Source organism: Stenella coeruleoalba, assembly GCF_951394435.1.
Source record: "Stenella coeruleoalba genome assembly, chromosome: 14".
NCBI lineage: Eukaryota > Metazoa > Chordata > Mammalia > Artiodactyla > Delphinidae > Stenella > Stenella coeruleoalba.
This window is the reverse complement of record NC_137160.1, coordinates 70,774,497-70,797,023: the sequence shown is the minus strand read 5'-3', so window position 1 is coordinate 70,797,023 and position 22,527 is coordinate 70,774,497. Positions and strand designations below refer to the sequence as shown.

At 51.8% G+C, this 22,527-nt stretch overlaps 2 protein-coding genes across 8 annotated transcripts in view; both read left to right on the top strand.

Annotated features, from left to right (window-relative positions):
• Positions 1-13,249, top strand: part of KIAA1671 — a 185,290-nt gene extending 172,041 nt beyond the window's left edge. For 5 of the 7 annotated variants that reach the window (XM_079943577.1, XM_079943578.1, XM_079943575.1 and 2 more), the window contains 5 exons: positions 1,395-1,569; positions 2,331-2,455; positions 4,508-4,650; positions 6,809-6,891; positions 8,123-13,249. In XM_079943577.1, the coding sequence (XP_079799703.1) occupies positions 1,395-1,569; positions 2,331-2,455; positions 4,508-4,650; positions 6,809-6,887 (522 nt within the window). In that variant the 3' untranslated portion in view covers positions 6,888-6,891; positions 8,123-13,249. Of the gene's footprint in view, positions 1-1,394; positions 1,570-2,330; positions 2,456-4,507; positions 4,651-6,808; positions 7,123-8,122 lie in introns of those variants that run through there. The other 2 variants (XR_013831448.1, XM_079943579.1) reach the window with 2 other exon arrangements.
• Positions 13,250-17,031: 3,782 nt separating this feature from the next.
• Positions 17,032-22,324, top strand: CRYBB3 (crystallin beta B3; the record flags this gene model as incomplete). The annotated part of the gene is made up of 5 exons (XM_079942874.1): positions 17,032-17,106; positions 18,653-18,771; positions 20,321-20,453; positions 20,785-20,927; positions 22,123-22,324. 5 exons carry the CDS (start codon positions 17,032-17,034, stop codon positions 22,286-22,288), a joined length of 636 nt encoding a protein of 211 aa, XP_079799000.1. The 3' UTR covers positions 22,289-22,324.
• Between the last annotated feature and the right edge of the window lie 203 nt (positions 22,325-22,527).

Sequence of the window (22,527 nt, the reverse complement as noted above, 5' to 3'; positions counted from 1 at the left end):
GCTGAAAGGGGAGGCGAGGCACTAGGGAAGGAATCAGCTTCTGCACCAGCCTGAGGCTGCACGGGTGGCCCTGGGGAACGGGACCACGCCCCCTTCAGCAGCCCCTGCGTCGCTGTGGCTCCCTCCCACTTTCCCTGAGTCTGAGAAACCCGCTCTATTTAGTAGTGACCGGAGACGTATGCTCTCCTCTTGAGGACGGCGGACCCTTTATGATTTCCATCTCTCCCCAACTTCCACCAGCCCCACACAAATCCCCCCACTGGACAGCATCACAGCCAGTTTGGGAAACAGCTGTGCAGATATCAGCCCCCTCCTCCCGCCCCCAATGGGGTGTCTGTCACTTACCAACTTTGGGAAATGAGTCACTGAAATTAGCTCATCATCGCTAACTTAAAAGGCCCTGGGTGACAGAATTTCTCCAAAGTGGACCTGAGAGGAAGAATCCAACATTTCAGGCCAGGACCTGAGCTGGCCAGGAAGGGAGAAGCCCATTGTAGGAATAGCTCACGGCTGCGAGCCTGAGTCAGGTGCTGCTGGAACCAGGACTTTCCATGCCTGGGCTCCCTGAATTCTCTCAACCACCCTGGCAAGGGGATACTGTTATCATTCCGTTTTTACAAATAGGGACACCCAAGCTCAGAGAGGGTAAGTCCCCTGCTCTGAGGTCACACAGCTGGCATTCAAACTAAGCGGGATTTGAAGCCCAAGCTCTGAGCTCTTCACCACTATCTCCTTGGAGATCACTGAGCCAGAGGCTGCCCCACCTTCTTGCTGGGCCTACCCAGGTGGTCTGCCCCCAGCCCTTTCAGCACAAAAGGCGGTGATGTTGGAAACCATCACTGACCCTCCACCCGCCTCAGCTCAGAGTGTGATGCTTGCAAACAAATGCCTGGTACTTAGTAGGTGCCCCACCGGCTCCCACCTGCACCCTGAATTACTGTGGGTAGAGGAAGGACCATACTGAGAACCTCTCAGCTCGTGGACCCTGTGTGGAATAAGGTTGTTGTAAGGATTTAGTTAGATGATGTGTTCAGTTATTCATTCAACAAACAAACAAACATGTACTGAGCTCCTGTCAGGTACTGCTCTAGCTTACCTGCTCAGATGATGTCACCAGGAGCGGAAAGCCATTTCCATTATGTGCCCGCTGTGTTCCAGGCACTGTGTGGGGCACTCAAGGTTTATTTGATTCTTGGAATCAGCCTACATGCTATATTTCACAGAGAAAGTAGGCTTAGAGTGTTAGGTTCCTACTGAAATGCGGAAATGCTGGCCCATGTACCACCTAAATAGCATCGTGTAGCGACGCAGCTATGCACACCTCCCTTGGGAGATGCCCCCATTTAATGTTTCCCATGCTTTGTTTCCCCTCTTCTTCCCTGCCACTCCCCCAGCAAACTTCAGTCCTCGACTCAAGTGCCCTAAAGACCCGGGTGCAGCTCAGCAAGAGAAGCCGCCGCCGGGCTCCCATCTCCCACTCCCTCCGGCGCAGCCGAGTCAGCGAGTCGGAGAGCAGGTCTCCTTTGGAGGAGGAGGCCAACAGCACGTGGATGTTCAAGGACTCCACAGGTATGCCCCCTCTCCTCCACAGGTAGCACATTGGATAGCAGGAAGGATTTAGGTTAAACCCTGGAAGAGCTTTCTGACTTTGAAGGCTGTGGGGTATTAGAACACAGTAACATAGGAAACTGTGGTTTCTTATTACACCAAGCTTATTAGAAACTAGGTAAAACATTTTTTTGAGGATGATATATTAGTTGGGGCTCCACAGGGTGCAAGGAACTGAGACACCTTAATAGGATTTCACTATTTATGCTGTTATCCTTATTAAATTCACCCTTATCCTCTCTTCAGGTTTGTTTGCTGGTCTTTTTCTAGATTCTCAAGTTGAAAGATCAGTTCATTTATTGTCAGTCTTTTGGGGTTTCTAATAAATTATTTAAGGCTATACATTTTCCTCTAAGGACTTCTTTGGCCACATTCCACATCAAACCTTGAGCTGAATCCTAAAGAACAGATAGGAATTAGCCAGGGAAGGGTATTCCAGGTGGAAATATCAACAGGATCAAAGGGGCAGAGGTGTGGAAAGAACATTCCGTGGGCGTGGCGGGGGCAGGGGCGGGTCGTCTCTCTAAGCGGTTCAGTGCTTCCCAAGCCAGAAATAGCAGGAATCAAGCTACAAAGGCGGGGCCAGTTCGTGGAGAGTTGTGATTCCTTGCTAAGGAGTTAGACTTGATCTGTAGATGGAGAGCCATGGAAGAGTTTTAAGGAGAAGCAAAATCTCAGAATGGAGGCTGCCAGTGACTTCAGTACGCTTTTCTTTGCAACAGAGGAGAAATCCCCCAGGAAGGAAGAGTCAGATGAGGAGGAGAAGACGCCCAGAGCTGAGAGGACGCCCATCAGCCGACCCCAGAGGATGCCCGTGTTTCCAGGCATGGACCCGGCAGCGCTGAAGGTACCAGACGGCATGCCCAGAGCTACGCTTACCTGTGGCAGCAAAACAGACAGGCCCGTGTTTCTCACCCTCCTCCCTCCTCCCTTCCCTCTCTCCTTCCTTGCATCCCTCCCTTCCTCCCTTCCTGTCTTCCTCCCTCTCTGTCTAATTTTTGAAATAGTTGAAGATTCATGAGAAGTTGCAAAAATAGTATGAGAGACTTCCCGTGTACCCCTCCTCACCCAGCTTCCCCCAGTGCTAAAGCATCCCATGGCCGTGGTGCATTACCAAGACCAGGACGTCGGCCTTGGCCCGGTGCTATGAGCAATACTACTGACTTACTTGGTTTTCTCCAGTAATCCTGTGTTTCTGAATCTCCACCTTCTTTCTTTAGCCCCCACACGTGCTGCTCAGTACAGTCTTCCAGCTAAGCATCTATGTGCTCATCTGTAAAGGAGATTAAAAGTCCACCTTAGGCATCAGGCCCAGTGCTGGATGTCTGGGAAACAGGAGTGAACTAGCCCAGGCTTCTGTTCTTGAGGAATCTGGTGTGCTAGGGGTGGGAGGCACATAAAATGATTACTTTGATTCCAAACAATGTGAGAAGTCAGCATTGGAGCCATGTTAATCTGTCTTAAATAGCACTGCAATCCCAGTTGGACTGTGGAATCCTGAGGGCAGGGCTGGGCTGTCTCCCCACCCTCAGCTCCACCGAGCATCTCACAGGTCCTGAGAGGCAGCAGTACTTAATGCAAGCGAGAGAGGGGCCTCTTTTATCCCCAGGCACCACGTGCTTGCAAACTCGCTTTATGTCCCCAGCAACCCTAAAAAAGGTAGCTCTTTACTCCCATTTTACTGAAGAAGAAATCAAGACAAAGAAGCCTAGGTTGTTTGTGGAATTTCTCAACCCCACCCTCCGTGTGGCCAGGGAGCCTCCTGTTAGGGGCTGTGAACTTGCCACTCCTTCAGTAGATGGCGGCTTGGCTTTTCATGTCATTTCTGGCAAGAATACAAAGTTGATAAACAGCGGATGCGTACTTGCCCCTGTCATTCATTTTACAGGCCTTCAAAGCATAAATGTCTTGCAGCAACTGTCCTGGGCCAGAGGTTTTCTGACTTCTTTTTTGAAGCATTGGAACAAAGCCTGCCTTACAGGGCGGCCTAACACAGGGGGCAGAGAAAGGCCCTGCTTACAGGAGGGAGCAGAGGCCCTAGGGAGGCTGCCGGGCTTTTTCTCGAAAGAACCCTGGAGTTGGAATTGGGCAGACCTAGGACGAATCCTAGTTGTGGAAAACCATGTGACTTTGGGCCAACTGCTCAACCTTTGACCTTTAGGCTACTCCTCTGTAAAAGAGAGAAAGCCAGTCTTCACCCTGGAAACGTGTGTCATATAACTTACACCTGGTGGAGTCCAGTCGCTGAATGCCCAGTGCACAGAAGCTGCCAGGCCGACGATGGTGATGACCGCTGTTGCCGGGGGCTCTGCCAGCGTTGACTCGGAGACAGATGCCACCTGCCACCATCATACCCCCCCAGCCCCCAAAGGAATTCTGGGCACACCATTCCAAGTCATCCCATTCCCTGTGTGCCCTCCAAAAATGGTGGGAATCCACCCTGCGTTTTCCCTGTGCAAATCTGATAGTCAGAAACCTCACTTATTCATATTCACAGGAGCAAAGAGCTTAAAAGAGCTGGACCTCAGCTGTAAGATGCATCTCTTGTCTCCACCTCAGGGTTCTCAGGAAACTAAAGGAGATGGAGCGTCCTGTGATGAGGACGCCACACATGGCGGCTTTTCAGCCAAAGATAATGTGATCGTGTGGGTGTTTCACGGTTGTTTGACCAAACCACGGTTGTTGTGGTCAAGGGTGGCCTCTTGGACTACAAGCCTGACCTCTGATTTTTCTTGGCCTCCATGGCCAGGCAGCATCTCCCCCACCCCTGAGTCTGCTGCCTGGGTCCGTTCAGATGCTGGGAGCCCTGCTGTCGCCATGCAGTGACAGTGCCGTAGGATGGGACCCTTCCCCAGACCAAGGGCGGGTTACAGACTCCACCCCTGTCTTCTCTTCCCAGGCTCAGCTGCACAAGAGGCCAGAGATGGACAGTCCCAGCGATACCCCCAGCTGGGCCCCACAGCCCAAGACCCCCAAGTCCCCCTTCCAGCCCGGGGTGCTGGGCAGTCGCGTGCTGCCCCCCAGCGTGGAGAAGGACGAACGGTGAGAGTGTTGCTAACACAGAAAAGTCAGGGATTGTGCATGATACTGTTGTTGTAATGTGAGAGCCATGATAGAGCGGGGGCAGCCAACGATAGCCCACAGGCCAAATTCAGCCCACTGTCTGTGTTTGTAAATAAAGTTTTATTGGCACACAGCCATCGTTTAAGGATTGTCTGTGGCTGCTTTCCTGATGCAACTGCAGACCTGACACGTTGGCACAGACACCCTATAACCTGCAAAGTCAAAAATACTTACTGTCTGACCCCGGTGATAGAGGAAGGCAGAAGAAGAGTTCAGAACCCAGACTTGAGGAGGACGGGTGTGGAGAAGGCTTCCAAGAGGAGGGAGTGCCCGATCTGCGTCATGACAGACAAGCGAGGTGGCCAAAGTCACAGCACATGCAAAGGTCCAGGGGCCTGGTAGAACTGGGTGCTGTAGGCTGTGCATGTTATTGGAGCACAGAGTGGGCCGTGGGAAGCAGGAAAGCAAGAGGATGAGAGAGAGAGACAGGCTGAGGCAGGGATGGTACCTGTCTTGCTCTGCGGATGCCAGAATTGCTCTGGAGTCAGCTGAGGGCACCAGTGTTTCTCCAGGGCTGGAGGGACCCCCAGACCAGGAGGCCTGGTTTTGAGCCTCCACCATCAGGCAAGCCTTGCTTGGGGTACTCAGACCCCTGTCTGCCCAGGGGACCTCTCCTTCCTCACAGACCCCCACCCCACCGCCAGCCAGGTCAGCAATGTCCCTGAGCCTCCGGGACTGTGGAGTCTGGAGCTTTCTCTGAGATCAACAGAAGTAAGATCTTGTGTGTACATGTGTTTGATTATAAAAGTAGTACATGCTCACCTTGGGAATTGTAGAAAATATAAAATGAATATAAAGCAGGAAAGAAAATCAGCCATGATGTGATACCCCGCCCCCCCGCCAGAAGACTACCAAAGTGACATTTGGGCCTTTCTCCTTCCATTCTTTTTAAATGTAGTCGAGATGACAACATAAAATATATATAGCTTCTTTTCCGGTTTCATGTGACGATTCTCCCATAGCCATTAAAGTCTTCATAAGCATGATTTCTTTTTCTTTAAAAAATTTTCAGATGTTTTTGTTTGACTTCACTGTTTTTGTTAAAATGATGTGTTCTCATTACAAGCCATTCTGAGAAACAGAGAAAAATACGTAAAGAAGAAAGTAAAAAATAAGACACTCGAAAATGTTATTGTTCGGTTGGTGATGACTCAAGTGTATTCGCTTTGAGAAAATTCATTGAGCTGTGCACTTGTGAGCTGAGTGACCTCTGGATGTGTGTTCTTCAATTTTTAAAAAAAGTTAAAACAAATCGTACCTCCCCCCAATAATTATTGTTATTATTCAGTAAACATAAGATCGATCTATCTATCTGTGTCTTACAGGCATTGTTTTAGTCAGGGTTCTCCAAAGAAACATAACAGTAGTATGTATACACAGGGAGAGAGAGAGAAGGATTTATTTTAAGGAATTGTTTTTCACGATTGTGGACACTGACAAGTCCAAATTCTGCAGGGTAGACAGGCAGGTTGCAGACCTGACGAGGAGCTGGTGTTGCAGTTCAAGTCCCAAAGGCAGTATCTTGGTAGAATTCCCTCTTCTTCCGGGGAGGTTGGTCTTTTTCAATTAAGGCCTTCGACTGATTGGATGAGGCCCACCCATGTTATGGAGGGTAATCTGCTTTATTCAGAGACAACTGGTTTAAATATTAATCTCATCTAAAAAATAAAATAAAATACCTTCACAGAAATAGCTAGTATAATGTTTGACCAAACAGCTGGGCACTGTGGCCTAGCCAAGTGGACACACAGAATTAACCCTTATGGGCATGTACCTGGGTAGAGAGACGGAAGGATGGATGGATATTTGGGTGGCAGATGGATGGATGGAAATAATTTTATGTAAGCGTGACTTTCTGCTGCAGATTATTTCACAGAATGGATGTACCATGATTTATCTAACATTCTTCATTTCGGAGCACTTTTGGTTAATTCCTGTTTCAGTCATGTCGACATGGGCATCTTTGCTGCCTGCGAGTGTGGCTCAGCCCCCACCCACACGGCGGCAGGAGAATTGGGTCCCCCAGGGAGTCCTCGGTCAGGCTCACACTTGACCCCCACTGCCTTTGTGGTTTCAGATCGGAAGAGCCCTCTCCCCAGTGGCTAAAGGAGCTGAAATCCAAGAAGAGGCAAAGCTTGTATGAAAACCAAGCTTGAGCAGGTATGAGGGGCTCTGGAGGGGAGACCCGGACAGAGCCTGCAAGCTGAGGAGCAGGGGACTTGGGCCGGGAGGCCAAGGCTCAGAGACTTGGGATGCTGTACCCTGGAAAAGAGAAGGGAAAACGTGGTTGAGGGTGTTTGGGGTTCCCGTAAAGAGGGTGGCAATGATCTGCTTCTTCTTAGGGAAAAAAAAACACAGTTGGACGGCCTGAGGTGGGTGGAAAGGGCATGGATGGACTCTGATCTCACGCCCTTGGCCAGCCCTTCTCACTGCATCTCAGGCCCCCTTTATAAACTGAACGGGCGGGACAGCTTAATCTGAAATGTCCCCAGTTTCTACATTCCTGTACAACCTGTATAATTAAAAATTAATTTGAAAAAAAAAGAAATTAAAAAATCGAACGATTAGATATGCCCTGGTGTGGGCCCCAAATGATTTAACTTCCTGAACTTTAGTTTGCCCATCTGTAAAATGGGGTAGAAGCACCCGTGTTGCCGAGCGGTCCAGAGGGCTCCCTGAGAATGGACCGGAAGTCCCTGGGGGAGGAACACATAGCTCTTGCTCCGTCAGAGTCAGCTCTGCTCTGAGCAGCATAGGAGACCCACCACCCGTTCTCCACACACCTGAAATCCAGAAAGCCCGCAAAACGAAGCACCTCCATCCCTTATTTAGTGACAAAACCTGACCTGCATGGATAAAATACTATTTAGACTCTGTTTTCCCCATTTCATATGAACATCCATACATAATACTGCAGGCGTATTACGTGCTTAATGATGGGGGTGCTGCATAACGTACGTATTATACGTTACATGATATTTACATATAAGCATATATATGTCTGTATATATGTATCTAACAAACTCAAAATTTCTGAATTCCCCAATAAATCTATGCTCTAGGAGTTCAGATAAGGGATCAGAGCCTGTGTTTATTTGGTGCTCAGTGCTGTACCCACGATATCTCACTTAAGCTTCCGGCCATCCATTTGAGGACACCACCGACGCTGGCACCCTGACCTGACCCTAAATTTCACGTTCATTCCATCATATCCAGCCGCCTGCCACCTTCCCCATCCCACCCCTCAAAAAGAAAAGTCGTCTTTCCTGGCCTGTAGCTTGTGGGGTGGCTGCCTTGGGGAGCACCAGAAAAGTGTTTAGGGCTCAATGATGGGGAGAAATGGCGTCTCTTGTTCCCCCTGCTGACACCAGGACTGTCCCTTCCTCTCCAGACAGGGGCCACTGCCACATCTAATGAACAAGCCTTAACTGTCAGTACCCGAAGACGAGGTCCCGCTGCTGCCGTTGCTTCCTGCACACACCTGGGCCCTTCCGGTCGGTCGGTCTGTCGGTCGGGTGGAGAAGGCTGCCCAATGCCCCCCCTCACCACAGGCTCTCCCGGACGGATGGGGCAGGAAGGCTCACCCTCCACGAGCACGTGCTCTGTCTCCCCGGACAGCACTTCAGGCTGGGAAAGAAGCCAGGCGGCCCAGAAATGTCCATGCTGGTGGTTTGGTTTGGTTTTGTTTAATGTAAAAATGTGCATTTCTACCCATTTTAAACCCCTGCAGCAGCTCCAGGAATATGGATGTAAGGCTGGACCGTCTCCCCTGGGTTCTGAGTCGTGAAAGCGCCTGTTTCCCCCCGACCCCCACCCAGGGCTGGTCTTTTTTTGGAAGGACATTTCCAAGGAAGATGAAACCATACATTTCCTGCTGTAACTGTGGTCCCAGCAGTACCACCGGGTTGGGGGCTTTGATCGCTCCTTTGGCGAATTCCTTCTCCCTCTCGAAGAATCAGCAGTTCTGATCTTTAAACACACCTGCCCTCATTCTTTCAAGTGTATTTATCCTCGCGGTGGGGCTGTGTGCAGAGCTTGCCTGTTCCATTGTACATCACGTTTTGTTTGCTTTAGAAGGTGATAAAGCAATAATCCAGCCAACTTTCTTTGAAATTTGATATGTATATATGTTTTTATGTTAAAGAACAGGAGGAGAGGCGTGTGAATAGTTTGCGTGAAGTATCCAATCATCTCAGGTTATCTTATCCCTACCCCAAGCTTTTTAAAACTCCTGATTGTCACCCTGGTGTACACTTTCCTGGTTCCTATTCATCCGAGCTCTGATTTCTGTAGGGTGACCTTTGTCCCTTGGCCTCAAGGTTCAAAAACCTGCAGCCCAAATGGCAGTGCCTTTCCCTCCCAAACATCAGACCCACCCGAGAGGCTTTTGCTCCGAAGTCCCTTTCTGAGCACAACCTGAGCTGCTGGCATAAAAGATCTATTCCCAGTTGGTCTCAGGACAAACGATGAATGAGGGGTCCTTTTTGTTTCTTCTCACCTCTTCTTCCTACCCAACCTCCCCCCAATTCTACCTGACCAGGTGCTTTTTCTAGGTCCAAATGCAGGAAGGGAGGGTCTTGCTGAAAGCCCTTCTCTGGAGGGGAGTCCCCCCGACCCCCAGCCCAGGAACTCTGGACAGACTTGCTAGATGCTAGGTAACCAAGTATAGGCTTGCCTTGCCTCTTTTTTTTCTTGGCAACTCTAAGCTCATTCCCAGGAATCTCCAAGACCTCTGGGGTCTCCAGTCATGGCTACTCTGCCCTTGTTTTTGGAAATCCTCCACACCAGCCTCCTCCACCCCTTGAGCCCAAGGCCCCAGCAGTCATCCCAGGGATAGCCGGCCCACCGCCGTGTCTGGAGTTGCCATAAACTTTGTGCCAACCTCGCCCGGGAGACACCCATGTGTGAGAGAGATGCGTGGGCAGTTCACAGGGCAGCCTGTGTTGCTGAGGGGCACTGGGCCTGAGCTTCCTAATGGATCTTTGCTCAGCAGTGGACTTCCCAAGAGGTGAAAATCTCTCCTAATAAATCCATCCTTTGCAAATGGTGTCAAAACCTGCTTCCCTTCTCCGTGGCCACCCCTCCTTCAGTCTCTGTTTGTCTCCTCAGCTCTTCCTCCCTTATCTCCCTTTACCACCTCTTCCCTCTCTTGGGTATGGCAGGATGGAGCCCAATCCCGTCCCTGCAGGTTAAGACAAACACCCCGGCCCGAGAGGGGCTGTGGTTCAGCACCACGGACAGCGACCGAGGTGGGGGTGAGAGGCCCTCCCTCCCTGAGTCCTGTTGGCTGGGCGGTGGTTGGAGCCCATCTCCCGGCCAACCTTGTGCATCTGGAAACCTCATGCATGTGTGTCTGGAGATCTGGTCCTGCTCCATCACAGTTTGTATTCTCTTCATTCCCTGAGTCTGTGGTCAGTCCGCTCTCTCTGGCCATTTGGGGATTTAATCCTTTGAGGAACCGCGTCAGTTGATTTTCCTTTCTTACTCTTCAGAGACCCAGCTCATGTTTCATTTCAGTTTTGCTGTAGTGTCCAGGTCAGTAGGTCCTCTAGACACTCCCAGTGTGCTGTGACCCTGACGTCTTTTCTCGCCTGCTGTCTTTCTTTGCCTTTCTCAAGGTGGAAAGGCCCCTTGGTACCATCTTAGGCAGTAGGAAGCCACTTGCTCTGTCCGGTCAGTATAGTGATACTCACCGTGCGAAACTCTCAGTCTTGAATTAGTCATGTTTCATCCCATGTATACCCAACAGGAAAGAAAAACACTTGAAAACAAGATTGACCTGGAGGTCTTCTGCCTAACCTCCCACACCTGGATTGGAAATAAAAATCCATTTAATTCCTTGGTGATGAGGACATACAAAGTCCACCCCTTGACACTGACTACAGCAGCTTCATCCCTCACCGCTGAGCAGTCAGTCACGGTGGGTCAGGAGCGGCCTACGCAGTGCAGCTCCCGTCAGCCCCGGCTCCTGCGACGATCAGTACAATGCAGTTCGCAGCAACTGACGCTTAGAGCCTTTGCAGACAGCCAGGCAAACGGGTTATTTATTTCTCCTCTTTCTAAGCCAGACGAGCTCTTGGGGGCTAAGCAAGGGGTTGTATGGTAGTTTCTTGAGTTTGCCTGGAGCCACCTTTGGAAATCTGTCTCCTTTTAAACTAACTTAATATGCCTTAATCATTTGTATGCAATCAGGTCACCCGCCCTCATCCAGCCCTCCTCCCCTGGGCCTTTGGCTTGCTTTAAATGAGAGTTTTTATACAGAATGCATCAAAAATAAGATGGATAGATAGGTGATTTTTTAAATTATACTCTCTCTCTCTCTCACACTCTCTCTCTTCCCCTCCATCCCCCCACACCCTCTTTGCACATCAGCATTTTGAGAGCTGGTCTTTTGATAAGTCCATATCTTTTTCCCCTCCAGTAGATCCCCTTCTTCATGGTCTCTTGCCTAATGTAACAGAAGCCTTTGGCCTGTAAAATTCCATGGTGAGGGCTCAAAAATCAGTGTTGTGGAGAACCTCTCAGTACCACCAGAGAAACTCCAGTGGAAGAGAAGCCTCACTAAACCCCAGTGGAGTTTAGAGTGTTGGGGGCCTTGAGTGATGCTGCCCTGACGGCCTCATGTTGTCTGGGGTTCGGGGAAAGGACAATCAGATGGGGAGGTTTTGCAGGGGACAAGCAAAGTCATGTACTTTCAGACAAATGTGTTTTCCCTTGTGCTTCCCAGGAAGAAGTGAGGCCAACTCTAGGTATCGGAATAGAGCTGAGCCTGAGGTCTTCAACCTTAGAGGCTGTGCAGGGGATTTGGAAAAACCTTAGGCATGATCTCCCTGAAGGAGACCTCAGCTGCTCCCACCCGACGCTGACAGCTGCCTTGTCCATTTACATTTTTCATCACGGTACCCCCAGACTGCCCCAGGAGCTAGGCGTCGTTACAAAGCTAAAAACCCACAGATGTGTCATTGGATCACCTCCAAAACAAAATGCTTGCTTAAAGGTGACGTGGGCCTGCGTGGAAGACAGCGTCGCGCCCAAGGAGAGGACTCTCAAGCCAGCCACTCCCTCTCTCCTCCTCCATCCCTGTGGTTCCTCCCACACAGCACTGTCCCTTAATACAGGAAGCTAGATGACGGTTGTCTTTGTGTAAACTAGCATTTCAGGGTGAGGTCTGCAGGGAGGTGGGAGAAAAACTCTATCCACCGGGAATTGCGCCGCCTCCAATTTATGCCGTGGCGAGTCATACAGTAATGGAGAATCCTTCTATAGCCTCCGACTGTGCCTTTCCTCCTCCAACATGTGATAAAACAGGAAAGCAAAAAAAAAGCCCCATGGCATCGTGATTCCATGGAGTAGGAGGGAGCCACTTAAGGGAGAGGGGACCTGCCCCACATCTGGAAGGGGGTCCACCTTGGGCCCCACCCCCTTAGGGAGTGATGGATCTGAGCCCTGGGCTGAGAAGCTGCCAGGAGTTACCCTGTTGGAATTCTGGGCAAATCGAGGGTCTGGAAACATAGAACCTCATAGAAAACCGGTAGGCATGAATGTGCTGAGTCTTGGTCTGTATCTCCTTTGGCCCCCATCACCCCTCTAGAGATTTCTTTCTTTTGTCTAGGTTGGTTCCTGCAGGGAGGGGGCCAGAAAACCAGGTACCTGGAAAGTCAGCCTGAGATTTCCAGCAAGGTAACCTCCCAGGCGCTCACTGCTCACCTCCCAGCATCTCCCTAAACGGCCGCCCTCACACCTGGCGCCGCACCATCTCCCATGAATCAGCCTGGCACCATTTTAACAGTCTCCGGCGGCGTCACACCTGCTAAAAAAAACAACGTGACGCCGTCGTCTAAAGAATGAGCTCATTCCACATAGCCTTATAGATCCTGTAAATACGGGGCTCACGAAAGTCATCTGTTGTGTTACTGAAGATATTTTGTACTGTGTTGTTCCCTAAATCATACCAACGTCCTACAAGTCCTGCACTTCCCAGATGGTTATGAGCCTCAAAATGCTTTGCAAGGTGGAGGGGGGAGTGGAAATATATATACGTACGCTATGTATTTTCCTAACCTTTCTTCTGGGTCCCTTCCTCCGATATTTGAGTCACGATCGAAAAGGAACTCGAGTCCTGTGTGCGAGAAAGTTGAAGCGTCCTGCCAGTTGGTGTCCTTGCAGTTGCCTTATGAATTCACAGGCTCCAGGAGTTCTGAACAGAAGGTGGTCGACCGGCACTTTATCCAGTCCCAGAAATGATCTCTAATCGTGTGACTGAGAATTCATCTAGAGAAACCTATATTTTTAACATCAAAACAAACGGGACTTCCCGGACCTCACAGAGTATTGGATGTCTACCAGTGCTTTTCTATTTTGTAACTGTAAAGAGGTTTCATACGCACAGCAGAGCAGTTGGGAATCTGGTCGACTGCCCTAAAACAAAATGACCTTTGCATGTACAAAGACGTTGCATTCAGACTCTGAAAGCAGCAAATAAAGCTTTGACGCGAGCTGCACTGGAGACGTCAGCGTGTCGGTGTGTGAATGAATGGACTCCCCCATGCATGCATGCCTGTCCCCAGCTGAGTCAGCCTCTCCGCTGCGGCGAGCTGGGGGCCAGACGGAGGGAGGGCGCAGCAGGGGTCCTGGGAAAGGGGGCCGATGGAGAAAAGCAGGATCTCCATTCGACGTGGGGTTGGGTCCTCATTCTGCCTCCTCCTGGCTGTGGGGTGTCTCTGAACCCCCATGGTTCTCCAGAATGGGGGTGGTGACAGCGATAATAGTGGGCAAAAGTTAAAGGCGGTGGCTCTCAGCTGGGTGGATTGTGTCCCCCGCACGACATCTGGCAATGACAGGAGATGTTGTTTTAGTGATCACAAGGAGGGAAGGGAGATGCTACTGGCATCTAGTGGGTGGAGGCCAGGGATGCCGCTTAGCATTGTACACTGTGCAGGACAGCCGTCACACCCCATCACACAGAATGGTCCGGCCCCAGATGGCAATAGGGCCAGGATTGAGAACTCTAGGTTAAAGAAATGCGGCCCAGGAGATCTGGGCATATAGTAGGTCTTCAGGATCCTAAAGGAACTGATGGGCGTTGGGGAGTCAGGCCTGATAGGCTGTCGCACCTCTGTCTTCCCCCTTATATCCCCAGCAGCTGGCGGCTGCATCCCAGGTTAAGGGGTTGAGACCAGCTCTGCTTTCCATGGGCACCAGAAGGAAGCAGCCTCTTGGTTTGAACTGTCAACAGTAGGCAGGATCCTCAGTGATTAAAAGCTAGAAGGTAGCGCTGTGCTGAGTGTCTTGCTTTTGTGATCTCAATGGCTCGAGGAGAGAGAAGCTTCTCCATTTACAGATGAAGAGGCTGTGATTCTGACCTTCATTCGCTCACCCAAGGTCACACAAGTCCACCTGTTTCCAGAGCCCAACTGTCACCCACACCTCCAGGGATGCAAGGAGGTTGGGTTTTGTGCCGACTTGAGAATGTTAGCCAAAAACAAACAGCAAAAGAAAACCGTCTTGGTTAACAATTTACCCCTTTGCCCTCATTATTTTATTCATTCAGCAATCATTAAATACAGGTTCCCCTCCACTATCCGAAAGCAGAGCGTTCCTCTGAAACCTTTCCTAAGCTGCAATGGCATAAATTGAAGAAGCAATTACCTGAGGACACATCTTGCTCACAGATGCACAGAAGAAATGGAGATAAAGCACAGATGCTGTCAGACAGTTCAAAGCTCCGGCCGCTTGATGCTGAGATACTGAGTGTGGTTCCCACGGAAGGCACTTGGTGGCGCCACTCGCTGCTTGGGGCTCACCTCACCACTGTCATGGCTCGTTATAAAATGAACACAACGTGATTTTTGCTTTTCACCCTATTTTTGTAAAAGCAGAAATTCTCTGGATTTCTTTCCGTTAAAAAAAACAGGTACTAATGTAGGTCTTTCATTAAAGCAAAGTAGCTTAAGGAAAACTTTCGAAAAGCCGGGAAATTCTGGTAGCTATCACAGGCAAAATTATACTTTGTTAAGCACACACACAAAATGCGTGGATCTTTTTTTTGGTCATAAATAAAGGGACTATCATGATCGTCTTTATTTCTATTTAGGCTAAGAGCTGGGCCCTGGAGGAGGCCAACCCCTTCTCCTCTGCTGTGTGACCCTGGATGAGTGACTCCACATCTCTGATCTGTTTCCCCCTCTATAAAGTGGAGATCATAATTCCTCCCCTAAAGAGGGCTGCGTGAGGATTGAACACACTGCTCGTGAAGCTGGCCCAGTGCCGTGCACATAGTAGGTCTTCAATAAATGGTCACTGTTATTTGTCAATGTATAATGAAATGCGCAACGAAAATGAATCTTTGTATAACGAATCTTCTGTATAACGAAAATGAATCTTCGTTGGGTCTGTTACCACATCTCGTGGAAATGTTTGGGCGGATTTACACGCAACTTGGAGGGTATGTTCAGGGAGATCTGACTTAAAATTTAGGCCACGTGGGAAGATTGACAGATTCTGGGACCCCTCACTTTAAGACCTGGAGCCATTCCAAGGACGTCATGCACCTCAATAGGAAGATGGTGGAGCTGAGAACCCAAAGGAAGGAAGTTGAAGACACTGAGATCTTTACACCCCGATGCCCCTGCCTGGTGCTGCCGGGCTTCCCACAAAGCTGATGCAGGCCGTCTGCCCCCAGGAAGTCATCAGAGGCCACGGCTGAGGATACAGAGGCATGGGGGCCTCCCTGGGCCTGCTATTGGGGTGAAGTGGCCCGCACAGAATCAGGTGGACAGGGCGCTGCCTCAGCAAGCCAGGATGTGCTGGGCTGTCAGAAAACGCCCATAAATAGGACGGTCCCTGCAGAAGCAGACTGAGTCTGCAGACAGCATCGGCCCCTCTGTTCTTCTCAAGGCGACTGCAAAAGGTTCATTCTGGGTATGCGGGGAGAGAGAGGCAGGCCCGGACCTTGGTGGTCTCCGGGGGGCGTGCACAGCTGGCCCCCTGCACCAACCGGGGATCCACGTGAGGGCTGGAGCCAAGAGGGAGGAACCAGGACAGCGACCAAGCCAGCTGGTGTCTGAGGGGGTGTGCAGGGTCGAGCCCTTGGCTGTGAGCTTAGGGCAGGGGACCTACAAAGACTGAGCACCGCTGAGGAAGCGGAATGGGCAAACTGGGGGCCTGCCACATTTGCTGAGAATCCTCTGTGAGCTGGACCTCCATGAGCTGGACCAGGCCCTGTTTCCTGCTGAGGCTGGACACAGGCAGACAGACAGCCCGCAGGCTACGCATCCCTGGGCCTGTGTCCTGAGTATATGGGCCACGCAGCCCATCTACTTCCAGGAATGTGGGGTGTAGCTGAGGCCACTGTGGATGTCTGAAATGGGCATGTGTGTGTGCAAGAAAGAGAGAGGGGCTGTGTTTGTGCAACAGGTGGGAAGTGACCGTGTACAATGACCACGAGAGCTTGTGTGTGTGTGTGTGTGTGTGCACCTGTGCATGTGCTGATAAGCAGGAAAGCAGTCCTATGTGTCTGTGTGTGCGGCATCAAGAGAATCCTTCCACGTGACTAACGCAGGCCCAGTGGTGTGTGGCACAGTCCCTAGGGATGCAGGGGAGCTGTCTGTCTGTCTGTTTGTGTCTGTGTCTCTTTAAGTGGCTGGAACAAAGTGCTCCATAAATGCATATGAAACGAATAAGTGAATGCAGAGAAACTGGACGGCAGCCGGTGTCCCAGGACCTGGTCCGGCATCATGCTTTCTCTAGATGTCTGTCTGTCTGTCCATCTCCCACCAGTCTGTGGTCTCTTCCTCTCCATCACCCAGCACAGGGCCAGGCACCAACTGGGTTCTCACGGAATCTTTGGCAAGTGAAGGAGTCAGTGAACAAAAAACTATACTGCTTGGGGTGCAGAGGCGGGAGAGATTCCTGTAGAGGAAACCCCGGCAACGCCCACCCTCTGAGCAGGGTCTGGAGGTGCTGTGTCCGCACAGAGCTCTGGGTGTGGGGGAAGGGCACACGCTTTGGAGCCCAGTCCCAGCCCCAGCCCCACCTCACTGGGCCTCGGGATTACCCTCTGTAAAATGGGGATCCTGACCCCCCTGACTGTCCCGGTCCCTGTGGTCCATAGTAGATACTAAGGGGATGTTTGCTGAATGACTGAGTGACCACATGTAGGCTGTGAGCAATGACCACATCGCAGAGGCAGCCAAGTTGTATAGCTCAGCCTCGACTCCAATCGCGTCAGCACCTGGTTTTGCCCGGGTGCACCTGGTGACTCTTTCGCCTTTGACTGAAGCCACAGGTGTTCCCGGGGCAATGGCGGAGCAGCACGGCGCGCCGGAACAGGCTGCCGCCGGCAAGAGCCACGGAGGCCTCGGGGGCGCCTACAAGGTACCGGGCAGGGAGGGGGTCCCGGGGGCTCTGGGCCCAGGGCCGCTCTTGGTCCTCGGGGTCAGCCTCCTGGCCAGGCAGCCTCTCTCCAGAAAGGAGCCGCAGCCCTTCTGGCCAGCTTGGACCACGAGGACATGTCCCCGCCCTGCGATAAATTCACTTCATGGCTCTGCCCCATCGTTCCTCTTCTGTGTCCTTGTCTGCGAAATGGAACTGGTCACGCGCACGCTGCCAGTCTCAATGCGGGTTTCGGGAGACGCGGCACTGACTCTCCTGCCCGACCTTGGTCCAGTCCCCGGCCCTCTCTGGGCCTCGACGGCCCCATCTTTAAAGTGGGGATGGTACCCACGCTTCTCAGTGTGAGAGCTCAATGCGTGTGCCAGTACCATGGCCAGCTAGCGGAGGAATCCGAGAGCTGGGATTTGTTGGCTCTGTCATTTTTTTTTTTTTTTTTTTTAGTTTTTGGCCGTGCTGCGTGGCATGTGGGATCTTAGCTCCTTGACCAGGGATCGAACCCGCGCCCCCTGCATTGGAAGCGCGGAGTCTTAACCACTGGACCGCCAGGGAAGTCCCGGCTCTGTCCTTTCTAAGCTATCCCGGGGGCTTTGATTTGAGATGGGGTCCGGGAATGAATTGACTAAGGAGATAACTGGGGGCTTTAACCAGAAGGGTGCACACCGGGAGGGGAAGAGCAGCAAAGAGGCCTGCCTGGCTCTGGGCCTGATTCGTGGGTGAATCAGCCTTGCCCTGTGGACCCCCAGCTTCCCCCTGGGGAGAGCTGCCCAGAGGCAGCCGCCCACCAGAGAAGAGGGTATCACTGCCGGCCCTTCCTGGCTCCTTTTGGCATTTGACTTTCCCCTGACCACTCCAGTGCTCGGGAGAAAAGAGCCCGCTGGCTTATTGAGTCCATGCCTCCACTTAACTTGCTGTGCAGCCCAGGACGTTTTCTGAGCCTCCCTTGACCCTTGTATAAAATGACCAGAGCCAATGCTCCCCAGGGACCTGCTACGAAGATAGTTTGTGCTTCTAGGCGGGTGAAAGAGGCAAACCTTCCTCTGCCTTTGCAACCGCTTCCTCTGGGGTATAGGGACAGGTGAAGTGCAACTGTTGCAAACTGGAGTTTTATTTGTCCTGCACGAGGCTTTTTAAATGGAGAAATTTCACATTAAGGAAATTACAGACTTCTGGCTTCTCTTGAAAAGCTTAGAAGGGGGCCCACAGTCCCTCCTATCCACAGCGGCTTCATTGCCCTACAGTAACCCTCTGGTTATTTTGGTCATTTTGCTTTACTTGATTTTGCACTGCCTCCGGCCAGATACCAGAATTGCAATCCCTGGATTAATGGGGGTTCCTGGAGGTGTTCCCCTCCATGGCCACCAGGGGGCAGGGCAGACCTGTGGTGGTGCCGGCTTCAGGCCTGTACCAGGCAGAGCTGAGGGAGCGGATAGCAGTACCTCCCTCTAAGGCCCTAAAGAGGGCCTGGCAGGACACAGGCTGGGGCTGGGAACCCTGCCCCGGTGGGATGCTCAGGAGGCTGCCCTTCCAGGTGATCGTGTACGAAATGGAGAACTTCCAGGGCAAGCGGTGCGAGCTCTCGGCCGAGTGCCCCAACCTGACAGAAAGCCTGCTGGAGAAGGTGGGCTCCATCCAAGTGGAGTCGGGGCCGTGAGTACCTGCACCCCCAGCCCCTCCTCACAGCCCTGAGCCCTCTGGAAGTCGGGAGGTCCAGGATCAAGCTCTAGATCTGCTGTGGGGCCTTAGGCAACTCCCTTCCCATCTCTGGCCTCAGTTTTCCCACCTGTAAGATAAGAGCATTGAACTGTGATTTTCTTGGAGTCCTTCTAACTCTCCATCTCTGAGGTCAGTAGCAGGGCACTGCGGAGAGAGAACAGAGGAAGACACCCAGCACCTAGCTCAGTGCCTACTAGTGGGATTTAATAGTTTTAATAATGATGATAATATCTAAATTCTAATGTGCTTTTTACATCACTGAATCCCTCTTGACAGATGAAGAAACTGAGGCCAAAGTGGTCACGTGTCCTGTGCATGTCCACATGGCAAGCAGGAGTCCCAGCTGGACCCTGAATTCTTCAGGTGGAAAGTCCAGGCTCTGGTACTACCCACTTGGGTGATCCTGGGCAAGGTGCTTCACCCTCTTGGCCTCTATTTTCTCATCTGTCAAATAGGATAATAAGGGTACATACTTCAGAGAGAGTTTTTGTGAAAGTGAGTGGAAGGATGCACATAAATAATTACAACATAGGGCTTCCCTGGTGGCGCAGTGGTTGAGGGTCCGCCTGCCGATGCAGGGGACGCGGGTTCATGCCCCGGTCCGGGAGGATCCCACATGCCGCGGAGCGGCTGGGCCCGTGAGCCATGGCCGCTGAGCCTGTGCGTCCGGAGCCTGTGCTCCGCAACGGGAGAGGCCACAGCAGTGAGAGGCCCGCGTATCGCAAAAAAAAAAAAAATTACAATATAATAGTCATAATAGCCCTAACAATATAATAGTAAGAAGAAGAAAAATAAGAGGAGGAGTGGGAGGGGCAGGAGAAGGAGGAAAAGGAGGAGATGTCTATGGAATACTTACCGTGTGCCAGGCATTGCATTTAAAATGTTTCTGAGAGACTTCCCTGTTGGCGCAGTGGTTAAGAATCCGCCTGCCAATGCAGGGGACACGGGCTCGAGCCCTGGTCTGGGAAGATCCCACATGCCGCGGAGCAACTAAGCCCGTGCACCACAACCACTGAGCCTGCGCTCTAGAGCCTGCGAGCCACAACTATGGAGCCCGCGCTCCTAGAACCCGTGCTCTGCAACAAGAGAAGCCAACGCAATGAGAAGCCCACATACTGCAGTGAAGAGTAGCCCCCACTCGCTGCAACTAGAGAAAAGCCCGCGTGCAGCAATGAAGACCCAATGCAGCCAAAAAATTAAATAAAAATAAAATAAAGAATAAAATAAAATGTTTCTGAGCAGCCTACACAGAGGCTGCACATAAAATAGATTCTCAAGACTCTTCCCCAGGATGGTTTTCTGACTCAGAGTCTCAACTCCCAGTATGTTCCAGCAGCTCCCTCAATACCAGGACCAGGGCTCAGTAGTAGCGTTGGAGGGAAGGTGCAGGGTCAAAAGTCAGCAGCTCTTGGGCACCCCCCTCACTAGTCTTGGGTCCTCCCGCAGGGCAGCAGAGGCGACCCAGGCCTCTTTCCTCCTGCAGGTGGCTGGCATTTGAGCGCAGGGCCTTCCGCGGGGAGCAGTATGTCCTGGAGAAGGGGGATTATCCTCGCTGGGACGCGTGGTCCAACAGCCACCGCGGTGACAGCCTCCTGTCCCTCCGGCCTCTGCAAATTGTGAGTATAGCGCCTAGAAGCAGGGCGTGCCTGGAGCTCGTGAGGCAAACTCCTTTCACAAGGTCAGCCGAGGGCTTGGCTGGCATTCTACGTGAATAATTCTGTCCTCCTGCCACCCTCTCTGTGCCTCGCTGTCCCTATCTGCTAAATGACAGAGTTTTTAACTGGACCTGAAAGGCCCCTCTTGGTTTCACGGCTCTCTGGCTCTAAAATGCCTAAGGAGACCAGCTCTGGGGGTGGGCGTTATTTGACTTAATTCTTTCCTGGAGCCTCCCTGCTCCCTGTTCTGGGCGTGGGAGCAGCCGGTTCACCCCGTGGTCTTTGCCCCCAGGATGGTCCGGATCACAAGCTGCATCTCTTTGAGAACCCAGCTTTCGGCGGCCGCAAGATGGAGATAGTGGACGATGACGTGCCCAGCCTCTGGGCTCACGGCTTCCAGGACCGTGTGGCGAGCGTCCGGGCCATCAACGGGACGTAAGGGACCTGATCCCACTCTTGCCCCTGCCCTGTCCTCCAGTTGGCATGCCTCTGGCTCCACACAGAATCTTTGTTCACAATTTCCTACACAGCTGACGTTTCCTGCTCCTTCAGGCCTGGAGGCCCTTCACTCAAGTCAGTGTGTCTACACCAGCCGTGCTCAAAGCCCCATTCAGGATCCCCCATGAGGCGAATGTCCAATTGCTTGCATTCCTGTACCGTTGGATATCCAGGAAGCCTTGACTTATAGACAGTTTTATCTTTTTTTTTAACCAAGTGAAGTCTGTCCCCCTTACCTGTCTCCATCAAAATCTTCACTCCTTTTCTGAACATCCCTAGGCCCTTGAACTCAGATATTTTTTTCCTTTTCGCAATCTTTGTCCTTCTTACCAGGGAACCCAGCCTGTAGGTAGGCGTGGCTTGAGTAGTACATAGGAGAGCAGGCTCATCACCTCCCTCCTTCTAGGCTTGATACCTCTGTTAATACAATCTTAGGATCACCATCCCTTTGTCCAGGTGACTGTGTCTCACTTGCAGGCTTGTGCTCTGGGGCTGGGCCTTGAAAGGTGCCACCTCTACCTGATAATAATGTATTCAACAACTTTTTACTAAGTTATCACCTATGGTCAGGGTATGGGGGCAACAAGAACTATACAATTCCTCCCTCAAGAATTTCACAGTCTTATAGGGAGACAGACAAGGAAATAGTATTCGCAGTTCGTTGTGACCAGAATTGTGATGGGGGATGTACAGGGGCTCTGAGGGTCCTGATGAGGCACTTCAGCCTGGGGGTGTCAGGAAGGGCTTTCTGGAGGAGGAGATATCTGAATTGATATGTAAAGGATACTAATGAAAGAGGAGATGAAATAAGGTTGAGGCAAGGACAAGCATTCCAGGCAGAAGGAACAGCATGTGTAAAGGCTCAGAGACATGCAGGTTCAGGGAGAATAGAATAAGACAGGCTGGAGTGTGGGGTATAAAGAAGGAATGAGAGATGAGGCTAGAGATGCTACGTGAAGAATCTTGTGGGCAGGATTAGGAGTTTGAGTTCATCCCGAGGGCACTGGGGAGCCAGGGAGGGATTTAAGCAGGTGGAGGGCACGATCAAACGCTGGTTTTAAAAGACTTGGTCTGGCCGGAGGCAAGAGATTGGACACTTACCACCCTCACCCCGACCTTGGTCTCCCTGCAGGTGGGTTGGCTACGAGTTCCCCGGCTACCGCGGCCGCCAGTACGTGTTTGAGCGGGGTGAGTACCGCCACTGGAACGAGTGGGACGCCAACCAGCCCCAGCTGCAGTCTGTGCGCCGTATCCGCGACCAGAAGTGGCACAAGCGGGGCTGCTTCCTCAGCAGCTGAAGGGCGCCCAGGCCCCAGTGGCCCAGGCCCACCCTAGGGGGCAGCAAGGGCAAGAAGAGGCGGCTCCAGGGCCGGGGTGAGGGCCTGTCTGGCCACCCTTCCCCGGAATCTGCTCAATAAAGCCTGGGGCCGGTCCCCCACCTGCCATGTTCCTCTGTGTCACTTTTTGAAGGGGCTGGGCCCCAGGTAGAGCCCAGGGGAGGGGCAGGATGAAGGAGGCTGGGGCTTGAGGGTTCTGA